This window comes from Rhipicephalus sanguineus, chromosome 11 (assembly GCF_013339695.2).
Source record: "Rhipicephalus sanguineus isolate Rsan-2018 chromosome 11, BIME_Rsan_1.4, whole genome shotgun sequence".
Classification (NCBI taxonomy): domain Eukaryota; kingdom Metazoa; phylum Arthropoda; class Arachnida; order Ixodida; family Ixodidae; genus Rhipicephalus; species Rhipicephalus sanguineus.
Genome location: NC_051186.1, coordinates 5,089,164 through 5,111,643, shown reverse-complemented (window position 1 = coordinate 5,111,643; position 22,480 = coordinate 5,089,164). Strand labels below are relative to the sequence as shown.

General features: G+C 47.9%; 1 protein-coding gene and 1 long non-coding RNA gene across 3 annotated transcripts in view; both read right to left on the bottom strand.

Moving 5' to 3' along the window:
* LOC119373249 (uncharacterized) overlaps nt 1-22,480 on the bottom strand; it is a 189,226-nt gene that overhangs the window by 3,328 nt on the left and 163,418 nt on the right. The gene's annotated exons all lie outside the window — the stretch shown is intronic.
* The window catches only part of LOC119373434 (uncharacterized), a 71,112-nt gene continuing 64,211 nt past the window's right edge, over nt 15,580-22,480 (bottom strand). The window contains exon 5 of one of the 2 annotated variants that reach the window (XM_037643459.2): nt 15,580-16,914. In XM_037643459.2, the coding sequence (XP_037499387.1) occupies nt 16,751-16,914 (164 nt within the window). In that variant the 3' untranslated portion in view covers nt 15,580-16,750. The remainder of the gene's footprint in view (nt 16,915-22,480) is intronic. The other variant, XR_005179859.2, reaches the window with a different exon arrangement.

Genomic DNA, 22,480 nt, shown 5'->3' with positions numbered 1-22,480 from the left:
TGGGTCCTTCGCTGATTTGCAAAGGGAAGAATTATGGCGTCATCATCATCAGCCTGTCTACGCCCACTGCAAAGCGAAGGCCTCTCCCATGTTCCGCCAATCAACCCGGTCCTGTGCTTTCTGCTGCCACGTTATACCTACAAACTTCTTAATCTCATCTACCCACCTAAATTTCTGTCTCCCCCTCACCCGTTTGCCATCTCTTGGAATCCAGTCAGTTACCCTTAATGACCACCGGTTATTCGGCCGACGTGCTACGTGCCAGGCCCATATACATTTCTTCTTCTTGATTTCAACTATGATATCCTTGACCCCCGTTTGTTCCCTGACCCATACTGCTCCCTTCCTGTCTCTTTAAGGTTACACCTATCATCTTCCTTTCCATCGCTCGCTGCGTTGTCCTCAATTTAAGTTGAACACTCTTTGTAAGTCTCCAGGTTTCTGCTCCGTAGCTAAGTACCGGTAAGATGCAGCTGTTATATACCTTCCTCTTGAGAGATAGTGGTAGACTACCATTCATGATTTGATAATGCTTGCGGAATGAGCCCCATCCCATCCCTATTCTTCTAGATATTTCACTGTCATGGTTCGGATCCGCGGTTACTACCTGTCCTAAGCAGACGTACTCCTTTACAACTTCCAGTGTCTCACCACCTATCGCAAAGCGCTGTTCTGTGCCAAGATTGTTCCACATTACTTTAGTTTTATGCATATTAATTTTCAGACCTACTCTTCTACTTTCCGTATCCAGTTCAGTAATCATGAGCTGTAATACGTCTCCCGCATTACTCATCAATGCAATGTCATCAGCGAATCGCAGGTTACTGAGATTAACTCTTATCCCTAACTCTTCCCAATCTAGGGCCCTGAAAACCTCCTGTAAACACGCGGTAAATAGCATTGAAGAGATCGTGTCTCCCTGCCGTACGCCCTTCTTTATTTGGATTCTGTCGCTTTCTTTATGGAGGACTATAGTGGCTGTGTATCCGCTGTAGATTTATTCCAATATGTTTATGTAGGCTTCGTCGATGCCCTGATTCCGCAGTGCCTGCATGACTGCTGATGCCTCCACCAAATCAAATGCCTTCTCCTAATCTATGAAGGCTATGTATATGGGTTGCTTGTATTCCGCGCATTTCTATATCACCTGATTGATAATATGAATATGGTCTATTGTTGAGAAGCCTGTAAGAAATCCTGTCTGGTCCTTTGGTTGATTGAACTCTAATGTCGTAATAATTCTGTTAGCGATTACTTTTGTAAATAGCTTGTAGACAACGGAAAGTAAGCTGATGGGCCTGTAACTTTTCAGGTCCCTGATGTCCCCTTTCTTATGGATCAAGATGATATTGGCATTCTTCCAAGATTCTGGTATCCTTCCCGTCGAGAGACAATTCGTATACAGGGTGGCTAGTTTTTCCAACATAATCTCTCCACCGTCTTTCAACAGGTCTGATGTTACCTGATCCTCATCAGCGGCTTTGCCTCTTTGCATTCCCTTTAGTGCATTTTTTACTTCTCCTGTCAATACTGGTGGGATGTCAGATTCCTCGGGGCTATTACTGCTCGTTACGTTGTCATCCTGACTGTCTCGGCTGGTGTACAGATCTCTGTAGCGCTCTTCCGCTACCTCAACTTTCTATCCATATTGGTTGACCTTGCCTTCCTTGTCTCTTAATGCATACGTTATGCATTAAGGCGTAGTGGCGTACTTAAAGGGGTCATGAATCACTTTTCCAAGTAATAATCTAATGGCGTCAGTATCGGAGTGCACTGCCTCCCGAATCGATTGCCGCAAAAATTTCTCGAATCCGTCAAGCAGTTTGGGCGCACGCTCTCAGCGCTTTCTCTCTCTTTTCGTGCCGACGAGCGCACTGGAAGCTACACGGGGAGGGATGGCACGGGGGAAAGAAGTTACGTCAGCGCGCGTCGTGAAACGCGATCGCTCTCCCGCTGTGATTCGCGTGCGCGAGCGCGGCTACCGTGTACTGAGGAGTGCGGCTCCGTCAATTGGCGGCACCCTGTGGCAAGAAGCGCATCTGATCCGAACGCCGCTCTCGATTTACGTCGGCTACGGCCAATGAGGATGCTATGTCTTTTGCGACGCGGCGATGCAGATCGCGACGTCAATCGGCAGACGCCCTGCCCACCGACGAGAGTGAGAACCGGCCTCTGTTTGAAAAGAGGGCGCCTGAGAAAACAGCAACTTCGCGTTCCGCGTGTAGCCTTTACGCGGCGCGCACGACTGCAATATTCGGCTGAGCAGTTCATAGCCGTGTCGGCTTTCCGCAGGATGTGTTTTGTCAACAAGCCCAAGGGGTGCTTCATGACCCCTTTAACGTAGTGGCGTAGTGGCGTAATTATGTCGTAGTGGGTACTTAACGGCTGTACTTGGGCTAGGCATTATATGATGGTTTGAAACGGCCAATGTTACGCTCACAGTCATTCATTTCCTTACGGCACGGTTGAGGCACACACCGACAACCGAAGCTAGCTTAGCAATTCAGAAGGCGATGCGCACGGGGCCCGATTATGCTATCGCGTTCTACTATTGAAGGCGAAGCTCAAGCGTCCTCGAAAAATTTTTTTCATGACTATGGGAGCGGCCCGCAACGTACTAGGGCGTGTTCCGAGAGACCTAAATAAAGTTTATTCATCCATCCATCGGTTACTTTTTCAGCACCCACTACGCCATTATTCGTCTTCCCGCTACACATCTGTAAGGTACTATGTGCACTTTGTTGATGCTGCATGTGGCTACTGACGATGAAGAATTTTGGCTGAGCACTTTGAAATGGGTGGGAAGCATTAAAGCACACGCTCGTTGCGCAGTTAGCATGGTGTGATGACTGGTTGTTATTTTACTTTTCTACTACGGTGTATTACATAGGCTGACGGGATTCCTTGCCCGACGTATGACACCTGCATAGGGTCTTTTTGCAAATGAGGTTCCAACACCAGCTTGTCTCGGTGGTAGAATACATCGACTGGCATGCAGAGGGCCCTGGTTCAAATTCGATTCGATCCTGGGTATCTTACTCTCATTGTTTTGTTTCAGGTCTATTGGTTACGCCAGTGGCGGCGACAGTAACGCCCCTCAACGGAACGGGCGCGTAAGAGCCGCGCTCTAAAACAACCTTTCATATTCGGCCGTGATTATGGCCCACGCTTTTCAAGCTTCCGATTTTGGTCATATCCAAGCCGTGGCTGCGCAGCGTAACGAGGATAAAATTTATTGCTTTTGTCTTTGAAATGCAGTGGCATTTTCTATTCACCTAATATGCATGAGCTGACCGTGATTATTTCACCCGTCGATGAATTCGATTTTTCGTATGCCTACGCTAGATTCTCTTCATTGAAGCATCTGTCTCTTCCTTGTACCTTTGTTTTACCGAATCAGGTGCACTAGAAGAGAGAATTGGGAGATTTGGCGGTAATTTATAATTCATAGGCGACAGCGTTAAACAGAAGACGACAGGAGGACGAAGATCACGGCACGACCGCTGACGCACAGCTAAAAGGTTATTCGAGGAGCAAACATGAATATACTGTGAGACGACGTTCAAGCCGAAAGACTCTTCTTTATTTATCGCGAGCCTGAGCCCCGCTACTCAGACCCGAGTGGTGATGATGAGTATTTACAGGTGAGAGGATGAGGCATGTGAATAATGCTCGCACTGATTTCACCGCGCGCTGAAGCGGCCAGCCTGGCCGCGACTTAGACTGGGGATAGGCGTCGAACGAAAGGCTCCAGACGCGAAACGTGGACTATCTAGGAACCACGGCAGCGACGGTCTGAAAGAACCTTAACGGAATTAACGCGACAGTTCACAGGGGGTGTTTATTCCCTAACTATGTAGGGTCCACGGAATCGCGATTGAAACTTTTCACACAATCCGGGGACACGAGTAAGCGTCCAAAGGAGCACTTCGTCACCAGGACGAAAAGACACGTCACGATTAGAGCTGTCATACCGCTGCTTGAGATCGTGTTGGATGGCTTGTGTACTGAGCCGAGCAAGTTGCCGACAATTTTTAAGTCTCGAGACGAACTGTTCCGGCATAGTTGTAGAATTGTCGGTTGGAGTGCGTAAGAATGAAGCGTCGATCGTGAATGTCGCCGAACGGCCGTAAACGAGGTAGAACGATGAGTACGCAGTAGTGCGTGGGTGGCGGTATTATGAGCAAACGTCACAAATGGTAAGATTGTGTCCCAGTTGTTATGAGCGGGCCCAATATACATGGATATCATATCAATTAGTGTGCCGTGAAATCGCTCTGTTATGCTATTCGTTCGAGGGTGGTATGCTGATGTTGTCTTGTGAACTGTGCCGCAAGTTTTAAGCATTTCTTCAATTACTGTAGACAGAAAAGTCGCGCCGCGATCGCTCAAGAGGACGCCGGGCGCACCATGACGCAAGACAGTGGCTTCGAGAAAGAAGGTGGCCACGTCGGAGGCAGACTAGAGTGTAGAGGAGCGGTCTCTGCGTACCGCGTGAGATGATCAACCGCTGTCACGATCCATCGATATCCTGTGGACGTTACGGGAAGAGGTCCGACTAGGTCCATTCCAACAATGGCAAAAAGTTCCTCGGGACATGGTATTGGTTGTAACAAGCCAGCAGGAGGAGAAGTCGGCCGCTTGCGCCGTTGACATAGTGCGCAAGAAGAGACGTACTTTGCAGTCGAAGTGGAGATACGAGGCCAGAAGAAGCGGCTGCTTAGGCGGCTGTACGCTTTATGGAATCCCAAGTGGCCAGCAGATGGTTCGTTGTGGAAGGCCTCAAGGATCTGTGTACGAAGCGAGCGTGGAAGAACGGGAACCGACCGGTGTCCATCATCATTGTAAACGTATCGGTGCAGCACGTTCTTTTCAAGCTTGAACTGCCTGTGTTGTCGGCGCAACCTGGCATTAGGCGGTGGAGACATTCCACAGAGTCGTTGAACAATGCGATAGCAGTATGGATCTTGCTGTTGACAGGAGGCCAGCTGCGTGTGGCGATTGTAAGGAAGCGGGCCACCAACCGCTAGTGCCGATAACGTAAGTGGACGCGTAGCGTCTTCATCATGGGAGGAGCAATGAAGAAGCTTGCACGGAGAAGATGTTAGAGGCAGAGGGCAACGAGAGAGGGCGTCGGCATCTTGGTGTTTTTTCCCAGATTTGTAAAGGACGTCAAATGAATACTCCTGTAGCCGACCTGGATACATTCAGACTTCGCGCTGCTGTTTACAACCAATGCTATATAGACATCGTTTGCCCTTCTCGGCTTAATGTTCACTCTCTCTCTCAACTACTTGACGCGTGTTCAGTGCAGCGGTGGCAGAACAGGAAGGTTAGCTGAGTGCAAGCACACCTTCGAATGAAACGGCCTCAGATAGGCGCGTGTGACCCGATCTCAAAATCTTGCCGAAGTCATGCCCTTTTAGGGGCGAAGCTCCTTAAGGCGGCACCCGTTCGTCCCTCGTAGTAGTGCGTAACCAGTCGTAACGCTAGTACCAGATCTTGACCTCCAAGGTGGTGCCGGTGGGAGATTTTTCCTGTGCGTTGTTGAACAATAAAAAATTCGCAGCGTGCGCGTTAACTAAAAGCCGAATTCTTCTGTCTCTCATTCCCCATTAGCAGCCATTGGCATGTTCCAGTAGGAAACGTTAGTAGAAGTAGAAGTGTAAGTGTTAGCTAAAAGTCGACTTCTTCTGTGTATAATTCCCATTAGCAGCCATTGTTTACCTCCAAGGTAGTGCCTGGTGAGATTTCTCCTGTGCGTGATTAAACAATAAAAATTTTGTTCAAAACGCCGTTGATTGATGAAATAAACCAACGAAAGACGCCAGATGTTTTCTAAAAGCAAAACGAAAGAACGCCAGATGTTTCTAAAGCAAAACGAAAAGACGCCAGCTGCTTAACGAAAGACGCCAGATGTTTTCTAAATCAATGGTTTTCTAAACATTGAAAATTCACAGCGTACATGTAAAATTAAAGTGAGCTGCAAGTCGTCATAACTCATCGAACCTTTAGTATAAACGCGCCCAATCTCACGTCGGTGATGATGTACTGGGCAGAATTCACGGAAGATTCACGGTTTACCAATGAACCTCCGCAGCTTCGCCCACTCATCATCATTCACTCCGTGGATATGCTGTGATTTTTTATTCGCGTTTAATGTGCACTAATTTATCTGCGCACGCAGCTGGTAGATCTGAAGGAAGTAAAAAATATCTGCAATGCCATGGTGTCTGAGTGATGGTCAAGTAGAGGTAATGAGAGGCAAAGGTAGGCCTATATTCTGGCCCTAGTGGTCGCATGCTTGTTTGGGGGAAATGCAAAAGCGAAAAAAAAATCCTTTTGCTTAGTATAATTTAGGCAAGTATAAAAAACGCGAATTGTTCGAAGCAATACTGCGTCTTCCATTAAGGCGTGTTTATTTTGACATAAGAGTCCTGGCCTGCAAAAACTCGCAACATTTGCATGCCTTTGTAATGAATGCAGCGCTGTGTACGAAGTATATATGCGTGCAATGGGTCAGAAGGCCAGGATAAAAAATAGCTCAAGTTCTTTGCATTCTGGAATATTAACACGAAAGAGTTTTATGCCGGGGTCCACCAAGACTTCAGTGACGTATTTTCGTCACGGAAATGACGTCGAAAAAATATACACGATCAGATGGCAAAGAAAAAATGTACCGTCAACGGGCATCGAACCCACGACCGCTCGGTCCGCAACAACAGATGCCCGGCACGCTATCGAGTGCGCCACGGTCACAGACTCCAGGGGATTTACAAACGCGCCTTTTATATCTACCTCTCTCCCGGTCGGTGGGGTGGTGTTGCCCTCTGGGAGCGGTAAAGTGAAGTATTTCGTCATTACTGCGGCCTCCGCGATTAGCACCTGCAACGTGTTACACTTTCGTCCCATTCGGCGCGTTTTGAATAGAAGTTCAATTTTGTCAATGAATTAACACACCGCGAGGTGGCGACCTTAGCCCTAGCGTCGTAAAAGCGTCGGCCTCGCTCATATCAACACGCTAATCCAAACCAAAAATAGCTCTGCAACGCGCGCCTGCCTCACCTGGCTGTAACACCGCGTTCCCCGCTCACGCGTTCGCCGTGAGAACAATTGCGGCCGGGTGGTGGTGGTGAAAAACTTTATTTTTGAGAAGGCCAAAAGGTAAAAAAATACATTTAAAAAATTAAAAAGCAGCGTTGTGGGCGGCCTTCAGGCTGCCGGTTGTGGCGTCCAGGCCGTGCCTAGCCGCAACGTCCTCCGCCCAAGTCACCAGCCGAAGTTGGAGATCCGGCCTGGTGCTGGACAAAGCAGCCTCCCACTGCTGCGGACTTCTTAAGTGCCAAGAGGCAGGGGGCAAGTGTGCCGGACATGAGAAAAAGATATGATCATAATTGGCGTTGGAGCTGCCACATAAGCGGCAGGCCGGCGAGTACGTCCCGGGGTGGAAGAGGGCAAGACGTGCGGGAGTATGGAAGGTGTGGGCCTGCAGTTGGCGCCACAAGTGTTGGTGATGCCGGGAAAGGGATTTGTGCGGGGGGGGGGGAAGTGAGGCGAGAGAGGCGGTAGTGCAGTGTGATGTCGTGGTACGTGAGGAGCGCGTCGCGCGTGTCCATTCCCGGCGGGGGCGGGCTTGCTCGGTCAGTCGAATCGCGAGCGATGGAATTGGCCGCCTCGTTGCCAGGATTACCGGGGCGGCACGACACGCTTTGCGTTTCCCTCTAGTCCGGCCGTGGTGTTCAATCATATTTAACACACCGCGGGATGGCGACCAAGTTCTCAGTCGAATATGCGACGCTCTTCTGGCTATCACACCTCGTTCCCTGATTACGCTTTCACCGTTAACTACTACAGCTACCACAAGGTTGTGTGTAATCGTTTGACATGGACGTTAGTTGTCGGGATGGAGATGTACCACCAATCATCAAAGTGGTACATACACGTTAAACGGCGCTATTCGCCGCGAGATCGATCTATAGGAGGCAGCACCGTTGCCGCGTTAGTGTGGAGAGGCGGTCGGCGGCGCGTACACAAATGCACACAGCGGCGCTTCGTTGTGAGCTGTTTGAGCCGATTGTCGGCGAATAATGTGCGTTAATTGCAGCTTACCGGTAATATTTACGCTCTTCATTGTTGAATTGATGCACTAAAGTCATCCAACGTTTCTAAAGAGAAGCGCAATCTGCCGATGAAAAGTATGCTCGCCCTGGGTGACAGTCTGCGCTTACGCACTATACTACGTTTTTTGTTGTTTACTCTGTACGAGTTTAGCTTGTGTTCTGTGTACTACGCACTGATGTAGCACGCCTGAACTACTTAAGTGTTTACTTCTTCATTTGTAAACCAGCCCATGTTCCTGTGCAATGAGTTCAATAGCACTGTTCGCACGAATACGCATACGCATGTAAGAGTGTTTAGCACAGAGTTTTCATCGATTGATTACGTGCACGACAGTGATGCAACAAAGGTCGCGCGGGAACTCCATTTTATCACTGCCGTGTCATTCCATTGTCTTTTTTAGGGGACAGTTTGAGTACCGAAGTGTCAGACTTCACTTGATAGAAATATTTTGCTGTAGTGGCACCATGACTGTACAATAAAAGGACATCTTAAGCACAAATAAAGCTCATCATGAACTACAGTGCCGCAGTTATGCACCTAACAACAACGCGAAAGTGCATGAGCCTCGCTTTGGTTTACCACCGAGTCCCTAAAACGCGGTATTCACACACTATTTAATGCTGCTTATGTTTGGGACTATGCCAAGCGCACATTACGACGTGCTTGTACCAGAAAGCGGCACCAACACTGAAATGATTCTGGCGAACGAAGGGCACGGCACCAATACACAGCCCTCTCGAAAGTCGCACTCACTGATCTTATTACAATGCACATGCGCCGAGCAAGCCCGTTTGCTTTTGTACACCATGTTCGGTATACGTACGAGCAGTTAAACTCGCGCTAACATAACAGAACAAACCACCCTTTGAGGACGTGCAGGACGTACGCGCACATGCAAACACGACGTGGCTAGCAGACGACGCAGGGAGCAATCCATACTAGGCGCGCTTCAGCCAGTAGCCGCCAGGCGGCGGCTCCGCTCGATCTCGCGGCCAATAGGTGCCAGACATTAATATACATTGTGCAAACTCTCCTATATAAATGTACAGTAAACATTCTGTTACTTCTGTAAGGGCACGTTGTACTTTCATGTTATTCCGATTCCTATGACGGAGGGATCAACCATGTTTTTGTACATGTATTCAGCGTAACTGTCTTTTGGAGCTATCATTCTTGACATAATGAAAGTTCGCCTCTAGTGTAGCGATCCACATCGCTAACGCCAGCAAGGCTTGTGGTAGGTCTTTGAGAATCCATCGTGACCTCCTGAAGTTATATCACAGCAGTCCACATTCAGGAGGTCACGATGGATTCTCAAAGACCTACCACAAGCTCACCCAGAGATTTACATGGAACAACATGAAAGCAGATGTTGCCAGTTATATCAAGACGTGTCATGAGTGTCAGATGGTGAAATCAAAATACAAACCACGCGGAAACAGAATGGTCATGCCAGAATACTCAGCGATACCATTCGAAGTCGTTCACCTTGATTTCGCTGAACTTAAGAAGAAAAGCGAAGGTGTCAAACGAACCCAAGCTTTCCTGGTCGCCGTGGATGAGTGCACGCGCTTTGCGGCCGCCAAAGCGGGAAGAGAAGACGACAACTGCGTTATAGCACTTTTAGAGAGAGAAATCTTCGCGAACACCAAGATCATTGTTGCGGACAATGGACCAGCGTTTAGAAGTGAAAAGTTGCGCAATTGGGCCAATGAAAGAAATATTACGCTTCGATATCCAGCACCTTATCATCCTGAGGCTAACTCTCTCGCCGAACGCTTGATAAGAGACCTGAAAATGTACCTCAAGTTATACCCGGAATTCAAGGGAGGCTGGAAGAGCGCGTTGGAGGCGGCAGTGTATCATCATAACAGGTCCTACACCGCTGGTATCGGGTGCAGCCCACATTTTGCCGCCTTTGGTACGGTTCCTTGGTTACCAGCTGACGAAGAGCTGGGCTTAGTTGGCAGAATTGCTTTGAAGGAACACCCAAAGAGCCAACTACAGCAAAAGAAATACAGAAGTACCATGAAGAAGAATTTTGACCGTCGCCATAGCACAAAGATGCCAGATATCGATCCCGGGTCTATGATATTGGTTAGGAAAGGGTTGGACTCAAAAGTTCCATTCACTGGTCCGTACTTAGTTGTTAAAACGGCTAAGCAACAAGGACTTCTAAAGACATTGTATTATACTGGACCAAATGGAAGGACGGAAGAGGCGTCCGTAGGAAACGTGGTACCATATTACCAGCGCAAGGGGAATGACAGCCGGCCGGGAGAGTGTAGCGATCCACATCGCTAACGCCAGCAAGGAGGGGCCAAGGAAGAAGAAGAGGACGACGAGGTTAAAAATGTCTCAATAAACCGATGCAGTCGCATGGTCTGCATAAAAACTTTACATCTAGTGTAGTTCTCTTTATGCCAGCTCGCAGAAATGAATTATTTGCAGTCTTGGCGAGAAACTTCATCGCCGAACCTTTACACTAGAAGCGCGAAAAGTGATTGTAGTCACCAACGCCGGGACGCTTGACGTTTGAATAAAAGAACAATTCTACAGTCGTTCTGAACTCCAGCTGCCGCATAGCGATAACCTACGTCGTCTATATTTTGTAATGCCCGCACAAAAAGGTTCACGAAGGCATTGTTGCTCAATATAAACAATTGGAACAATTACACCACCGTTAAAATAAAATCAAAATCCAGTTTAATATTGATTATTAAAGCGGTTAGAACCGCGGCATCGTTAAAGAACTCGCTTCGCAGAAATTCCTGGGTCGGTGTCGCTGGTTGTCAGCGAAAAATCAACGTTATACATGAGCAAAAACTCGACATAGATGCAAATAAATAAATGAATAAAAACTTCGATTCGAGTGGGAATCGAACCCAGGCATTCTGTGTGGCACGCCGGCGCTCTACCACAGAGCCACGTCATTGGTAGAATCTGCGTCAGAAAAAAAACCCTATACGAGTGTCGGGTAGTGAGAGTAGTCTCCATAACGCACGTATGTAACGCATGTAACGCTCCGTAACGCAGAAGCATGAAATGGCGCAAGGCGTCGATACTTGTGAATTACGCAACGAGTGAGGGGTTTAAAGGTTCACCCATTACAAAGATCATCGGCAACAAAAGCACCAACAAAGTGAGCAGCTGCATAGGTTCGCGTGTTGCTTTCCGGACGCGTAGTGGGTACTTCGCCGATTCGCAAAAGGAATCACAGCGTAGTGGGCACCTTACAACTGTACTTGACGTAGGTATTCTAGGACAGTATAAAGCGGCCAATGTCTCTCGCACAACCGTTCCTTTGCTTGCGACACGGCTGAGGTGTCCACTGAGAAGCGACACCAGACTGCCTATAAATGCGATGGGAACGGGGCCCGATTCTGCTGTCGCGTTCTACTAATGAGGAAGCTCAAGCGTCCTCCAATTTTTTTTTAATTGTCCGAGCTTGATCTTGTGTCGCAGTTTATTTTTAATACATCGATGAGCCAAATAACACGCTAATTACGCCGAAAGTGGATGATTGTTCCAAAGAGGCAACGATGTTTTTTTTTAGTCCACTGAGCTTAGATGTAATGGGGAAATTCCAATGGTCACGGTGAGAAATTCTCTATACGAGTCAGCATGAGCATGTGAAAAAAAAAAACAATGTGTGGAAGAATGCGTGTCCTATATGGTCCCAATTGAAACATTAAGAAAGATGTGTATTAGAGCACTGCACGGGCCGATTCTTCCGGCCCGGGCCCGGCCCTGCCCGAAAACGCTATGCTCCGGCCCGCCCGAGCCCGGCCCGGTGTTCAAAATGTGGCCCGTACCCGGCCCGGGTCCGAAAGGTTTGGGCCCGGCCCGTTTCAGCTAGTAATGCCTTGAGCATAAGGGAGGCCCTGTCCAACCTTCGGTTATTGTGAAAATACCTGCCGCACACAATATATTTTGCTAATTTTGAAGCGATTTCTCAGATAGAAGTGTTTTCATTCATGCATAACCAGTGCCTAAGCGAAACGAGGTCCCCGCCATCGTTTACGTGAAAATTTGTTTTCATGGCGAAGTTATTTAAAACGAAACACGTGTCGGACGTGTGTATAGTATCGGTGTATTGAATAAAGGGTGGTTTAAATAAAACTGATCAGTCTGTATGTGTTTGTGTGTGTGTTGGTCATTCCCAGAATCCCGGATCGCTTCTCTAGCCTCATCACTCCAGTTGTGAGCCACAGTCGGCGAAACGAGTGTCGCTGTAGTCTGGCGCCTCACCGCTAGTAATAGAAAAATCAACAACGGCGTTCGCCCTGTAATAAGAGTTGCTCCGCATCTTGCACTTAAGCTGCACGAAAAATAGCTCCTGAGGTATTAATGACTCACAGGTCGCGTTGACCAGTCCAGTCTACGGAGTCACGCAGGCGGAAACAGGCTCGGCGCGGGCATGCAAGCGTAGTTGCATACTCGAAATGTTTCCCTAGATACAAACACGCACATCTTATGTACACTAATCTAGGCAGTTTACCGTTGCTTTCCTTACAGGGTACCCAAGAATGTATTTCACTCACTATAATGGTGGAAACTTAGGCGTTTCTTGAACTTACGTGTGGCATACCGACGGAGAAAAATTGTAGACGTCTTGTACTGTTGTACTGTGCAATGTATGTGCGCGCCAATTCAATCCAGGTAGTTTAAATTACCCGGAGCCCTCTACGACGGCGTCTCATATACCCTGGTCGCTTCAGGAAGTTAAACCCCACAAAACAACAAAAACAAAGCCAAACAACGTACACACGCAATTATACAGATAAGTATGAGACCCGGGCCTAAAACGCACCTGGCTCAGGCCAGAGGCCGACCCGAGCCCGAAGATCACGGGCCCGAGCCCGTCCCGGGCGCGATCCAACAATCCATTACCCGGCGCGGTACGGCCAGCGGGCTGGGCCGGCCCGGGCCCGTGCAGTGCTCGAATGTGTATGCCGATTTTGAGGCAGCGCGATAGAAATCAACAAAGTAGCTGAATTCCGTGGTGTCACTTTCCATGAACATATTTAAGAGACATAAGAGACTAAATATATTAGCTCAATGATTTCGCAGTCTCGCTGTGAGTTGGAGCTCTGTTATTTGGTGTTATGTAATGATTTTAATCATGATTAATCCAAATGTGATTCGACTAAGATTTACCTGTGAAATTAGGCGCTGTAGTATCGCATATACCCAGTGTTTAGTGTTAAGCTTTATGATTGTCTTAAAATTCAGCACTTGGAAGAACGTGAAAACTGTCTTTGCAGATAAGTTATGTCTCCATGGAGATACAAAGTGAGACACTAATTATTGCTTTCAGCCGCGCAATTAACAAAGGTTGAATAATGAACTTTTTAGTGACTGCAGCAAGCGGGCATGTGTGTATTGAAACGTTAGGGGCAGTCGCGTTTCTACAAGGTTCCACTTGGAAGAATTCTAGCATGTCTGTACTCCGAGGTATCCCGCTGCAAAGTTTAACTGTGGTTTCCGTGATTACGCATCCAAGACGGTGAGGATCGGCGCAATAATCCACCATTATGTGACGAGCCGTTATTGCTTGCTGTCGCCAGCCGCTTGAAAAAGGTAAACTTTACCATCTTTGCCTATGCCTTCAACACGTTGTCAGATTAAACGCCGCACGCAGCTGCAGCGGCACATCGTGGAGGAGCTTTGCGCCAGCGCTTACTGTCGTGCATGCTGTAATCATGCAAGCCGCGATTAAACTTCGCAGCAGGATATCTCGGCGCACAGACATGCTAGAATTCTTCCAAGTGAAACTGTGTAGAAATGCGACTGCCTCCAACTTTTCCATACAAACATGCCTCCGCTTGCTTGAATCGCTAAAAAGTAAATTATTCACTCTTGTTTATTTGGGCGGCTGACAGCGATAATTCTGGTCTCACTTAAATTTGTGTCCCCCTGGGGACATAACTGATCTGAAAAAGTGGTTTCCACGTACCCCCGGGCACTGAATTTTAGGAAAGCCATAAAACATAATTTTGAACATCCTGTATACTGTCATTTACGGGGGATCAGCCCCCTGATGTTTCTGTCTCCTTTTCTACTGAGACGCATCCGTTTTGCTGCATTTTGAGTGAACTTTTGATCAGATAAATATCGGGAGACAAAAATACCATAGGAAATCTGTGGTGTGCGCGCACGAAGGTCGCGTGAAAATTTCTTTACTACGCTTGCTGCATACAATTACAAATCTTGAAACCGTCTTCAATGCTCACGAAGAGTCAAGAATTTCAAAGCAGGGTCTTGAGTTCTCTGCGAGAAATGGCGGCCAGCGCTATTTGACTGCCGACGGAAATGCGAGTCTTTCTCAGAGAGGCCCGACTAGTCCACTTCAAGAAAGCGCAGCTGAAGGTGAACAGGGATTCATCGGTTTTGCAGAAACTGCGTGTGACTCTTCCATGATGCGTCGTCAGGCTTATTCACACCGTCGCTTCCTCGAAGCAGTCATTTAGCTACCAGATTTAATTTCCACTCTTGTACTCTTTCACCGACCGCATTTGGGCGGTCGGTGAAACGCTAGTATCGGGAACGCTAGTATTGTTACAGTCGGTGACAGCCTAAGAATAAATATAAGCTCCACCCGCGAGACCGCATTGCTCACATTTTGGATGCCTCGGCGCTACAAACGAACTAGTTCCTACACAATAGCAATAATTTTCACGCATACACACATTATCTTGCAATACTGCATCGATATTGAAATAAAGAAAGCAAAGCTAGATAAAGAAAATTGTGATGGCACGCGGTTCAGCGTCAGCTTAGCAATATATCTGTTCTTTACACCGCAGCTCCCGCCGCGGTCATCTTGGAGTCTACGAAGATGTAATGTACATCTCGAAGGTGACATTTCTGCGAAGTACCTATTTAGGTATTAAAGCAAAGAATGCCAGATTGAACGTAAAATTTAAAGTAAAGGAATCGTTTTTTCTATTTCATAAAAGGAAACAGCGAAATTTATCACATTTGATAAGGTCGTCTGCAATTTTTTACGAAACATTCGCCGCCAGTTTCCTTCACCGTCTGCTGTAACTATGGCAACTGTGACTCAAAGCGAAGCATGGCGAGGTGGTCTGAGATCACCTTCGTGAATTTCGACTCTTGCTTTGCCGTATACATCGCATTTGCATCTATGATCGCTGTGCTTGTTATCGTGTTGAGGCTTCATTTTATGTCTTGTTTCAACGAAATAAAAGCGTGTAGCGCACATCGTGTTTAGCTGTGGGGATCATTGTATGTGTTGTCGTTAAGTTAACGCCAAGAAGATGCACCCGTCCAAAGTGGCGTTGACGCCACAGATGACGCCCAGAGTTGACGAAACATGAAACTTATATTCTTGGCATGAGGCAGTTACCTACAGTGTGACGCACAAGCAAATTTCGGCTAGTTTCACTGTAAGATACACCAGACGGGTTTCAACAATACGCATTTATGAAATATCATCAAACGAAATAAGTACAGGTATGTAGATTGCTGATTTAAAAAGAACAGTAATGGTCCTTCGGTATTCATTCGTGCTTGATTTTCACCTTGAAGCCCTCAGGACAAATTGACTGATTTATTAACAGGGACATTCTTGATGAAGCGAAAGCCATCTTAAGATGCTGTAGGCTGCGTTGCTTAGTCCTGGGGTTCCTTTGTTTTCATGCACAGGGATTGCCACTCTGTCTTCAGCTCTGTTTACCGCAGCTGTCAGGTCTTCTCACCTTCTATAGCGCAGCGCTTATACAGGCCCCCACATGCTTTCTAGATCTTCCCCACTGACACCTTCGCGGCATCCTCGAATCTTTCGAAGTCTGAACGTGCTTCTCGCATTTTCAAAGGCAGCTTGTCCGGGCATGTCTTGGCGACGTATGTTGCAGTCTCGACGGCCAGAGTTCGCGATCAGTACTATCGCCCCACAGGTAGGCTTGAGGCCCAGTACCTTCCTCCTTGAGGGCTGTTGAATGATGTACCTGTTTCGAGCTTTTTCAGTAGCAGTAGGTTTTCTGTGATATTCAGACTATTCAAGAATTAGGAAAGCGCAGCTGATTATGCAGCACTCAGCTAAATTGACAACAAAGGCCACGTCTAATCCCAAAGATTCAAGGAGAGCCATCACATTTTGCGCCGGTCGCTCATTTGACTGTAGAAGAAGGCTGGGCCAGGCGGCGAATTTCTTGAACGTATTTGAAGACAACTGTGCGAAAAACCAACACGGGCACAAGAAGTACAAGGAAGACACCACAGCACTATGGTGCGCTTTTCTTTGTTTTTTGTGTTGTTGTTTTCAAATATGTCTAAGATCTAGCTTCACCGCTCATCGCAGTTGCCACGTGAGCTCCCTGCGCGCTTTACTGAAGAAAACCTCAATGACGTTATTTCTATTGGTGCCAAATTTTATTTTTTTCAAAAAAGAGTGCTTTTATGGTCTCATTCTACTTTTCGCTACTTCGCTCAAAGTGCACACAAAGACTTAATCAGATGGTCGCGCTGTGCTGCGTTATTATTTTCTTGCCTTTCCTTCGTCATAAAGTTAGAACCTTAGCCTACAAAACCTTAGCTGTCATCGATTCTTCATGTTCCTTCTTTTGTCCCTGTCTTTTGTGCAACTTGTTCCATATGAAGAACCTTATCCCTCCTTATATTGATACTCATGGAGAAGACGCTGGCACTGCGGTCCATAAATGTCGCGCCCCGGGTCACCATACTTTAAGAAGCGTGTAGTACATATTGTGCGAGGGCCGCGAATAACAGTAGAATTCCAGATACGGAGCTCATAGTAGGGTGGATAACCTGCGAAGAGGAAAGAAAACGTTAAGAATAATCAGATTGTTGCGATTTACGGACATTTAATACAATATTACACCTTCATCGTGACATACTGTAATAGTAGGGTAAAATAATAACCTAAATGGCATTGCGAAGAGCAGCGAGTTCTGGAATGGGCCGCCGTGGTGGTGCAGTGGTTATGATGCTCGGCTGGCGACCCGAAGGTAGCAGCTTCAATCCCAGCCGCGGCGGTCGCATTTCGCTGAAGGCGAAACACTACAGGCCTGTTTTCTTAATTCTAGCAGCACGCTAAAGAACTCCGGGTGGTGAAAATTTCTGGAGCCCTCCACTAAGGTCGGCCCGCGCTTCGGAGAGTTTTTTTCTGCATTATTTTTCTTTGTGGCCTATATATATATATATATATATATATATATATATATATATATATATATATATATATATATATATATATATATATATATACGGTAGATGACGGCGACGCCAACGGCAAACACAAGCCGAGAGTGTCCATATAATTGCTATCGCAATAAAAGTCGTCATCCAGGTGAGTGTAATGCTATTTAATGCTCCAAACAAGCTAGCTAGCTCGTGCGAAAAAGTTAATCGGGAGAAGAAGACCAAGAAAGGCTGTTAAAAGAAGCGCATGGCGTGCTTTTTTTCTAATTCCTCTTTCGTGCTACCGTTTTTATGTAGGTTAAGCGGTACGGCGTGTCAATACCCGTGTGCGCGAACGTTCAAGGAAAGTCAGCAAAGAAGCGAGAGGCAGCCAATTGTGATTGCAATGGAGTGAATGCGGCTGCCAGCCACACTTTAAAGATTCCGTTAGAAACTGCAAATACCATGGTGAACGCGCACGCCTCATATCTGAAGCCTGAAATTTCCACAACAGTGGCAACACATGCGTAAGTCCCTCATAAATTTCCCCCCTTCCAAAGGAGATATATTTCCTATCAACATTGACTGCAGTATTGGTTCCGCGCATGCTGGTTGCATGCGTTTTGCTTGTTGTTTTGCAAAGCGGTTGATGATGTTGTCACGTAGCCAAGTACGATGCCGGGTTCTTTCAGAAAACAAGGTTTACAGCGAAATAATGCTCCGCACCAGATTCCAAGGAAAATACGGATGGTGAAAAAGAGCCGACAAAACAACGTGCGTAGGAGACCGTCTGTGGAAAAGGAAATCGCGCAGTGTTTTCTTTCCGCAACCATTGGATTACACCGATAACTAGTCTGGTGGGGTCAGGGCGAAACAGCCTCCCTACCAAAATGAGAACTCTAGTGCGACATACAAAAGAAAAATATTGAAATATGCGCTTGTACTTCAAACAGAGATAAGATGATCGGGTGGGGCCAGACGATGGCCACAAAACAGGTAAGAGAACAAACGATGAGTCATAGTTTGTGGCATTGCCACCCCGCTCCCCCTAAGAGCGCATCGACCCGATGCTAATAACGCAAATATAGTCGAAACAAAAAGTGCGCCATCTGGCGTGATAAGGCTTGAGCCGAACCAGGTGGACGGTTTCGGGCCTCATGCGTCGTCGTGGTGCGCCTGAGTCACTGTCGGGGACAACCTCGTAGTTGAGTTGAGCAACACGTCGTTGAATTTTGTATGGTCCGAAATACCGTCGTAGGAGCTTCTCACAGAGTTCGCGACTTCAGATTGGGGTCCACACCCGCACAAGATACCCTGGGTGATAACTGGCGTCTCGGCGTCGCAGGTTGTAGCGTCCGGTATCCACGAGGTGCTTCTCCGTTGCACGCACTCGAGCCGCGGACCTCCTCCAAACGTGGCAGGTACCCCTGGACATCGGAGTTGAGGTCGTCGTCTTCGACGTGTGGCAGCATGGCGTCGAGCATAGTCGTCGGCCGTCGTCCGTAGACAAGCTCGAATGGAGTCATCTGCGTAGTTTCTTGAATAGCTGTGCTGTACGCGATCGTGACATAAGGGGTACCTCGTCCCACGTCTTGAGTTGAACGTCGACGTACAGTCGGCGTCAAATGAAAGCGGAACAGCGGAGCACGTGGCCCAAGAATTAGCAACAGTATAGTGCGCGCCGTCCAGTCATCACCATTGACAGGCGTTCACATCCGGCTTGGCAGCACTGTGCGATCCCCTTAAAGTGCGTTATCTTCGCTTCTGTTCGAGTTCTCGTATGGTGATAATGGTTGCCGGCGTGCTGAGTGCTTTTTGTCGTATCGCTCGCAGTTCTTCGATTTTACTCCTGCTACGTCGAAGTGCAATCGGCGTCTGGGCACGATACAAAGAAACGACAAATCTAATCGGTTTGTGGTTGATTTCAAACGATTGTCGTTTCTGGTTCAGCATCACTGCTCTACCTGTACCCTTCTTTCAGAGGTCTACCTGGAAAGGCTTCACTTGAACTGAAAATGCCGAGCGTTTTCTTTGAAGAGAGAGCACGAATTGGTTTCGCTTTTCCGGCAGTAATTGAGCCAGCGTGAAATTACCAGCATTATGAATCGACCTTTGTCTACTGTTAATAGAATTTGCCAGGCATTCCATGATGATGGACGCCTCTACAAGCTTCCCCGTGGACACAGGCAGTGCGTGACGGACAGTGCGAAGGCCCTACTTATCATACAAGCCCAAACATCTCGAGAGATCAAGGATAGCTTGAACCTCTCCGCTAGCATGTCGGCCATCAGACGTCGACGGCACGAGGATGACCTGCGAAGCCGTGTGCCACCACAAATGCCTGCCCTTTAAGAAGCCAATAAGCTCGCAAGACTTGTGTTTGCTCAAGACCACGCAACATAGACAGTGGAGGACTGGCGCTGTGTGATGGTCACCACCGATGAACGTTTTCCACTCGCTGGGGTCAGCGGCAGAGAATGTGCAGAGCTGACAACGCCAGGTCAGACATTCACTCAATTCAATACGTCGGCTCTCTCGTTTTTTTTTTCGCATGATTATTTTAATTCAACGCATACCAATATTCTGCTACTGCGGCTCAAAAATGAGCCCGCACTTTGCTATAATCATTATGATTTGGTATATTTTATACGGCACTGTTATTAAGAAAGACATTTTCGCAATCTTTGATGATGACAAAAGTCACCGCAAGGCTTGAAATAATAGTTTACACTCTTTCTCCATATTTGAGCCCAGGAACCTGCAGCTCGTGGCAAGCAGCGGCCGCTGCTCTGTCAGCGTTTGGGATGCGCTGTCCAAGGCGGGCCTTGGACCACTGGTTCGCTTGGAAGACAAATTCAAAGCTGCGATTTAATCGAAAGCGTCGTTGTTCCCTATGCTTCGATGGGCTGTTCTCAGACGCCCTCAACCTCTTCCAGCAGGACCGTAGTACCATCCACATGGTGAAATCAACAGAACGCTTAATGGAACAGCAGGGAAGGATGCTCTTGAAGTGGCCTCCTCAAGGCGCCGACATGAACATATGCGAGCATGTGTGGGGCACATTGAAAAAAGCACTCTCACGGCAGCCAATTGAACGCGGCTCTCAAGACGCGCTGTGGGCTGCCATAAAAGAGGAATGGCAGCGCCTGCGTGCAAGCGATCTTGTGACTTGGCTCTTCGACAGTCTTCTCGAAGAATGGCAGCCGTTGTGGCAGCTGGAGGTCAATTCACTAAGTACTAAAATTCAGTTAGCAGATAAATTTACTCGCGGTTGCCATCGCGCCTTCTCCTCGGCAAAGTCTCGCTGAAGAGTGTCATTGACCCCGATGGCTATTTTTCCAGATTTCTGCTGTCATCTGCAATAAATGTTTTCGCAGCTTGTCCACTCCTTCTTTGTTCGTTTATTCATAGTAACTTAAACCTTTCTACTTGGGTCACCTTTGTTTCCCAGTGTAATTATAGTGCGCACAGCTTCGCTGTAGCGACTTCTCACAGCAGTTAATTTTGATGGTGGTGATCTTCACCAGTCAGATTCATTCTTTCTTTGTATCATGCCCAACGCCGATAGCGCTGCAATGCTGTATTAGAAGCGGAGCGCCGCCAGTAAAACGACCAAAAGCGCTCGGCATATTCATGCCGGTAACCGTTTGCGGCTGCCAGCCATATAGGGCTGACGCGCTGGAGTTTTGAGTACTGTGGCGGAGCCTGGTGGCGTCCGCCGAAGTTGCATGGGTAGTCAAAAATGGACGCCGACCGGCGAGTTACGCAGTTCTCAGTTGCTTTAAGCGTGTTACTTAATTTTGCGCCTAGTTTTCAGGCTCAAAAAGTGCTTAAAACGTACGCAGGAACTTGTCCGCTATGCCTGCAGAGTCTGACATGTTTGACGAGTGATCCCTGCTTCAACAAACCGTGCCGAAAGCAGGTGGTCTGGGCGACGGCTCGAGCAGCGCGCTGTCCCGAAGCGCGGTCGCCGCCGTTATTGTTGCGTGGTCAATTGCCTCGAACCCCATTAGGTAAGGATCCTAATGTGCGGTTTTACTGGCTCCCCTGAAAGCCGTACGAAGTGGAGCGACGGAACCGCTGGATACGTGCCGTCCGACGCGTGAAGTGAGTACGCGAGCAAAACGTGGTTTGCAACGTAACGTGCTGATTACTTTTCGTACGCGCGTGCACGCGTTTATATATGTATATATTCCCAGTGTGCAGTCCAGACGGCACACCGTGGCTGCCGACGGCGATCACGAGGATATGCAGCCGGCATTTCGTGCGAAACGAGAAAAACGATGCCATGAGTCACCCTGCGTATGTGCCTACGATTTTTCCGGCAGCTTCCAGCGGCCGGCTGTAAACATTGCGCGCCGTCGCTTCTCGACCGCCACCGCACGCTGACAGAATTTGACGAATTCCCTAGACGCAAATGTTGAAAATTACGACCGTGCATGGGGGGAAAAAGTGTGTTTGCGACTGAATGCGGCAGAAAACCGCACACGACGCGAATGCGCTCATTCGGGCCGCCGACGGCTAGCCTTCGTCACTGCACCTTTCTTGATTCCGTTTCGTCGTGTAATGCAAATCATGTCGGCTTTCTTAACAGCAATCTTTTCGTTTATGCACTGTCGTTTTTCGCGCGAGTATGCCTCGTAAAACTTAACTCTAGTTCAACGTCGTATGAGATTCGCTGCACTTGCGAGTTGCAGCGCGCCAAAATGGTTCCTTCAATCTCCTGCACGTCGTAAACATACTTGACGTTGACGAGCTCCTTGCGTTTACGCAGATTGCTTGGCCTGAAAAACTCAGCCACGCCAGAAACTGGCCGAGATCCAAAGCGCAGCACAACCGACAGCGGCGGCTCCATTGCGCATCTGAGCTTAGTGCTGCATGCGGCCGCCTGTCTGACTACTCGAAACCAAAGAACTTGCCGTAGGGGGCGCTTTTTAGCACCGTTTTCGCAGCGCCGCCTGGGCAGCCAGTCAGGCCTATACCACGATGCACAGGCTTGTCGATCGAAAGCATGAATGTGGCGCACGAGCGGGAAATTGTATGATTGCATCTATCTCTAGTCATGAGGCTGCAAAGTGCTCTACGCGTACTCCTATTCACGGTTCATTTGGCACCGACAGCACTCGTGGTTTTTGGGGAAATGTGCTACAATGTTCGCTGTCAGTTGCAGTATTTTACCATCTGTTTTCCTTTT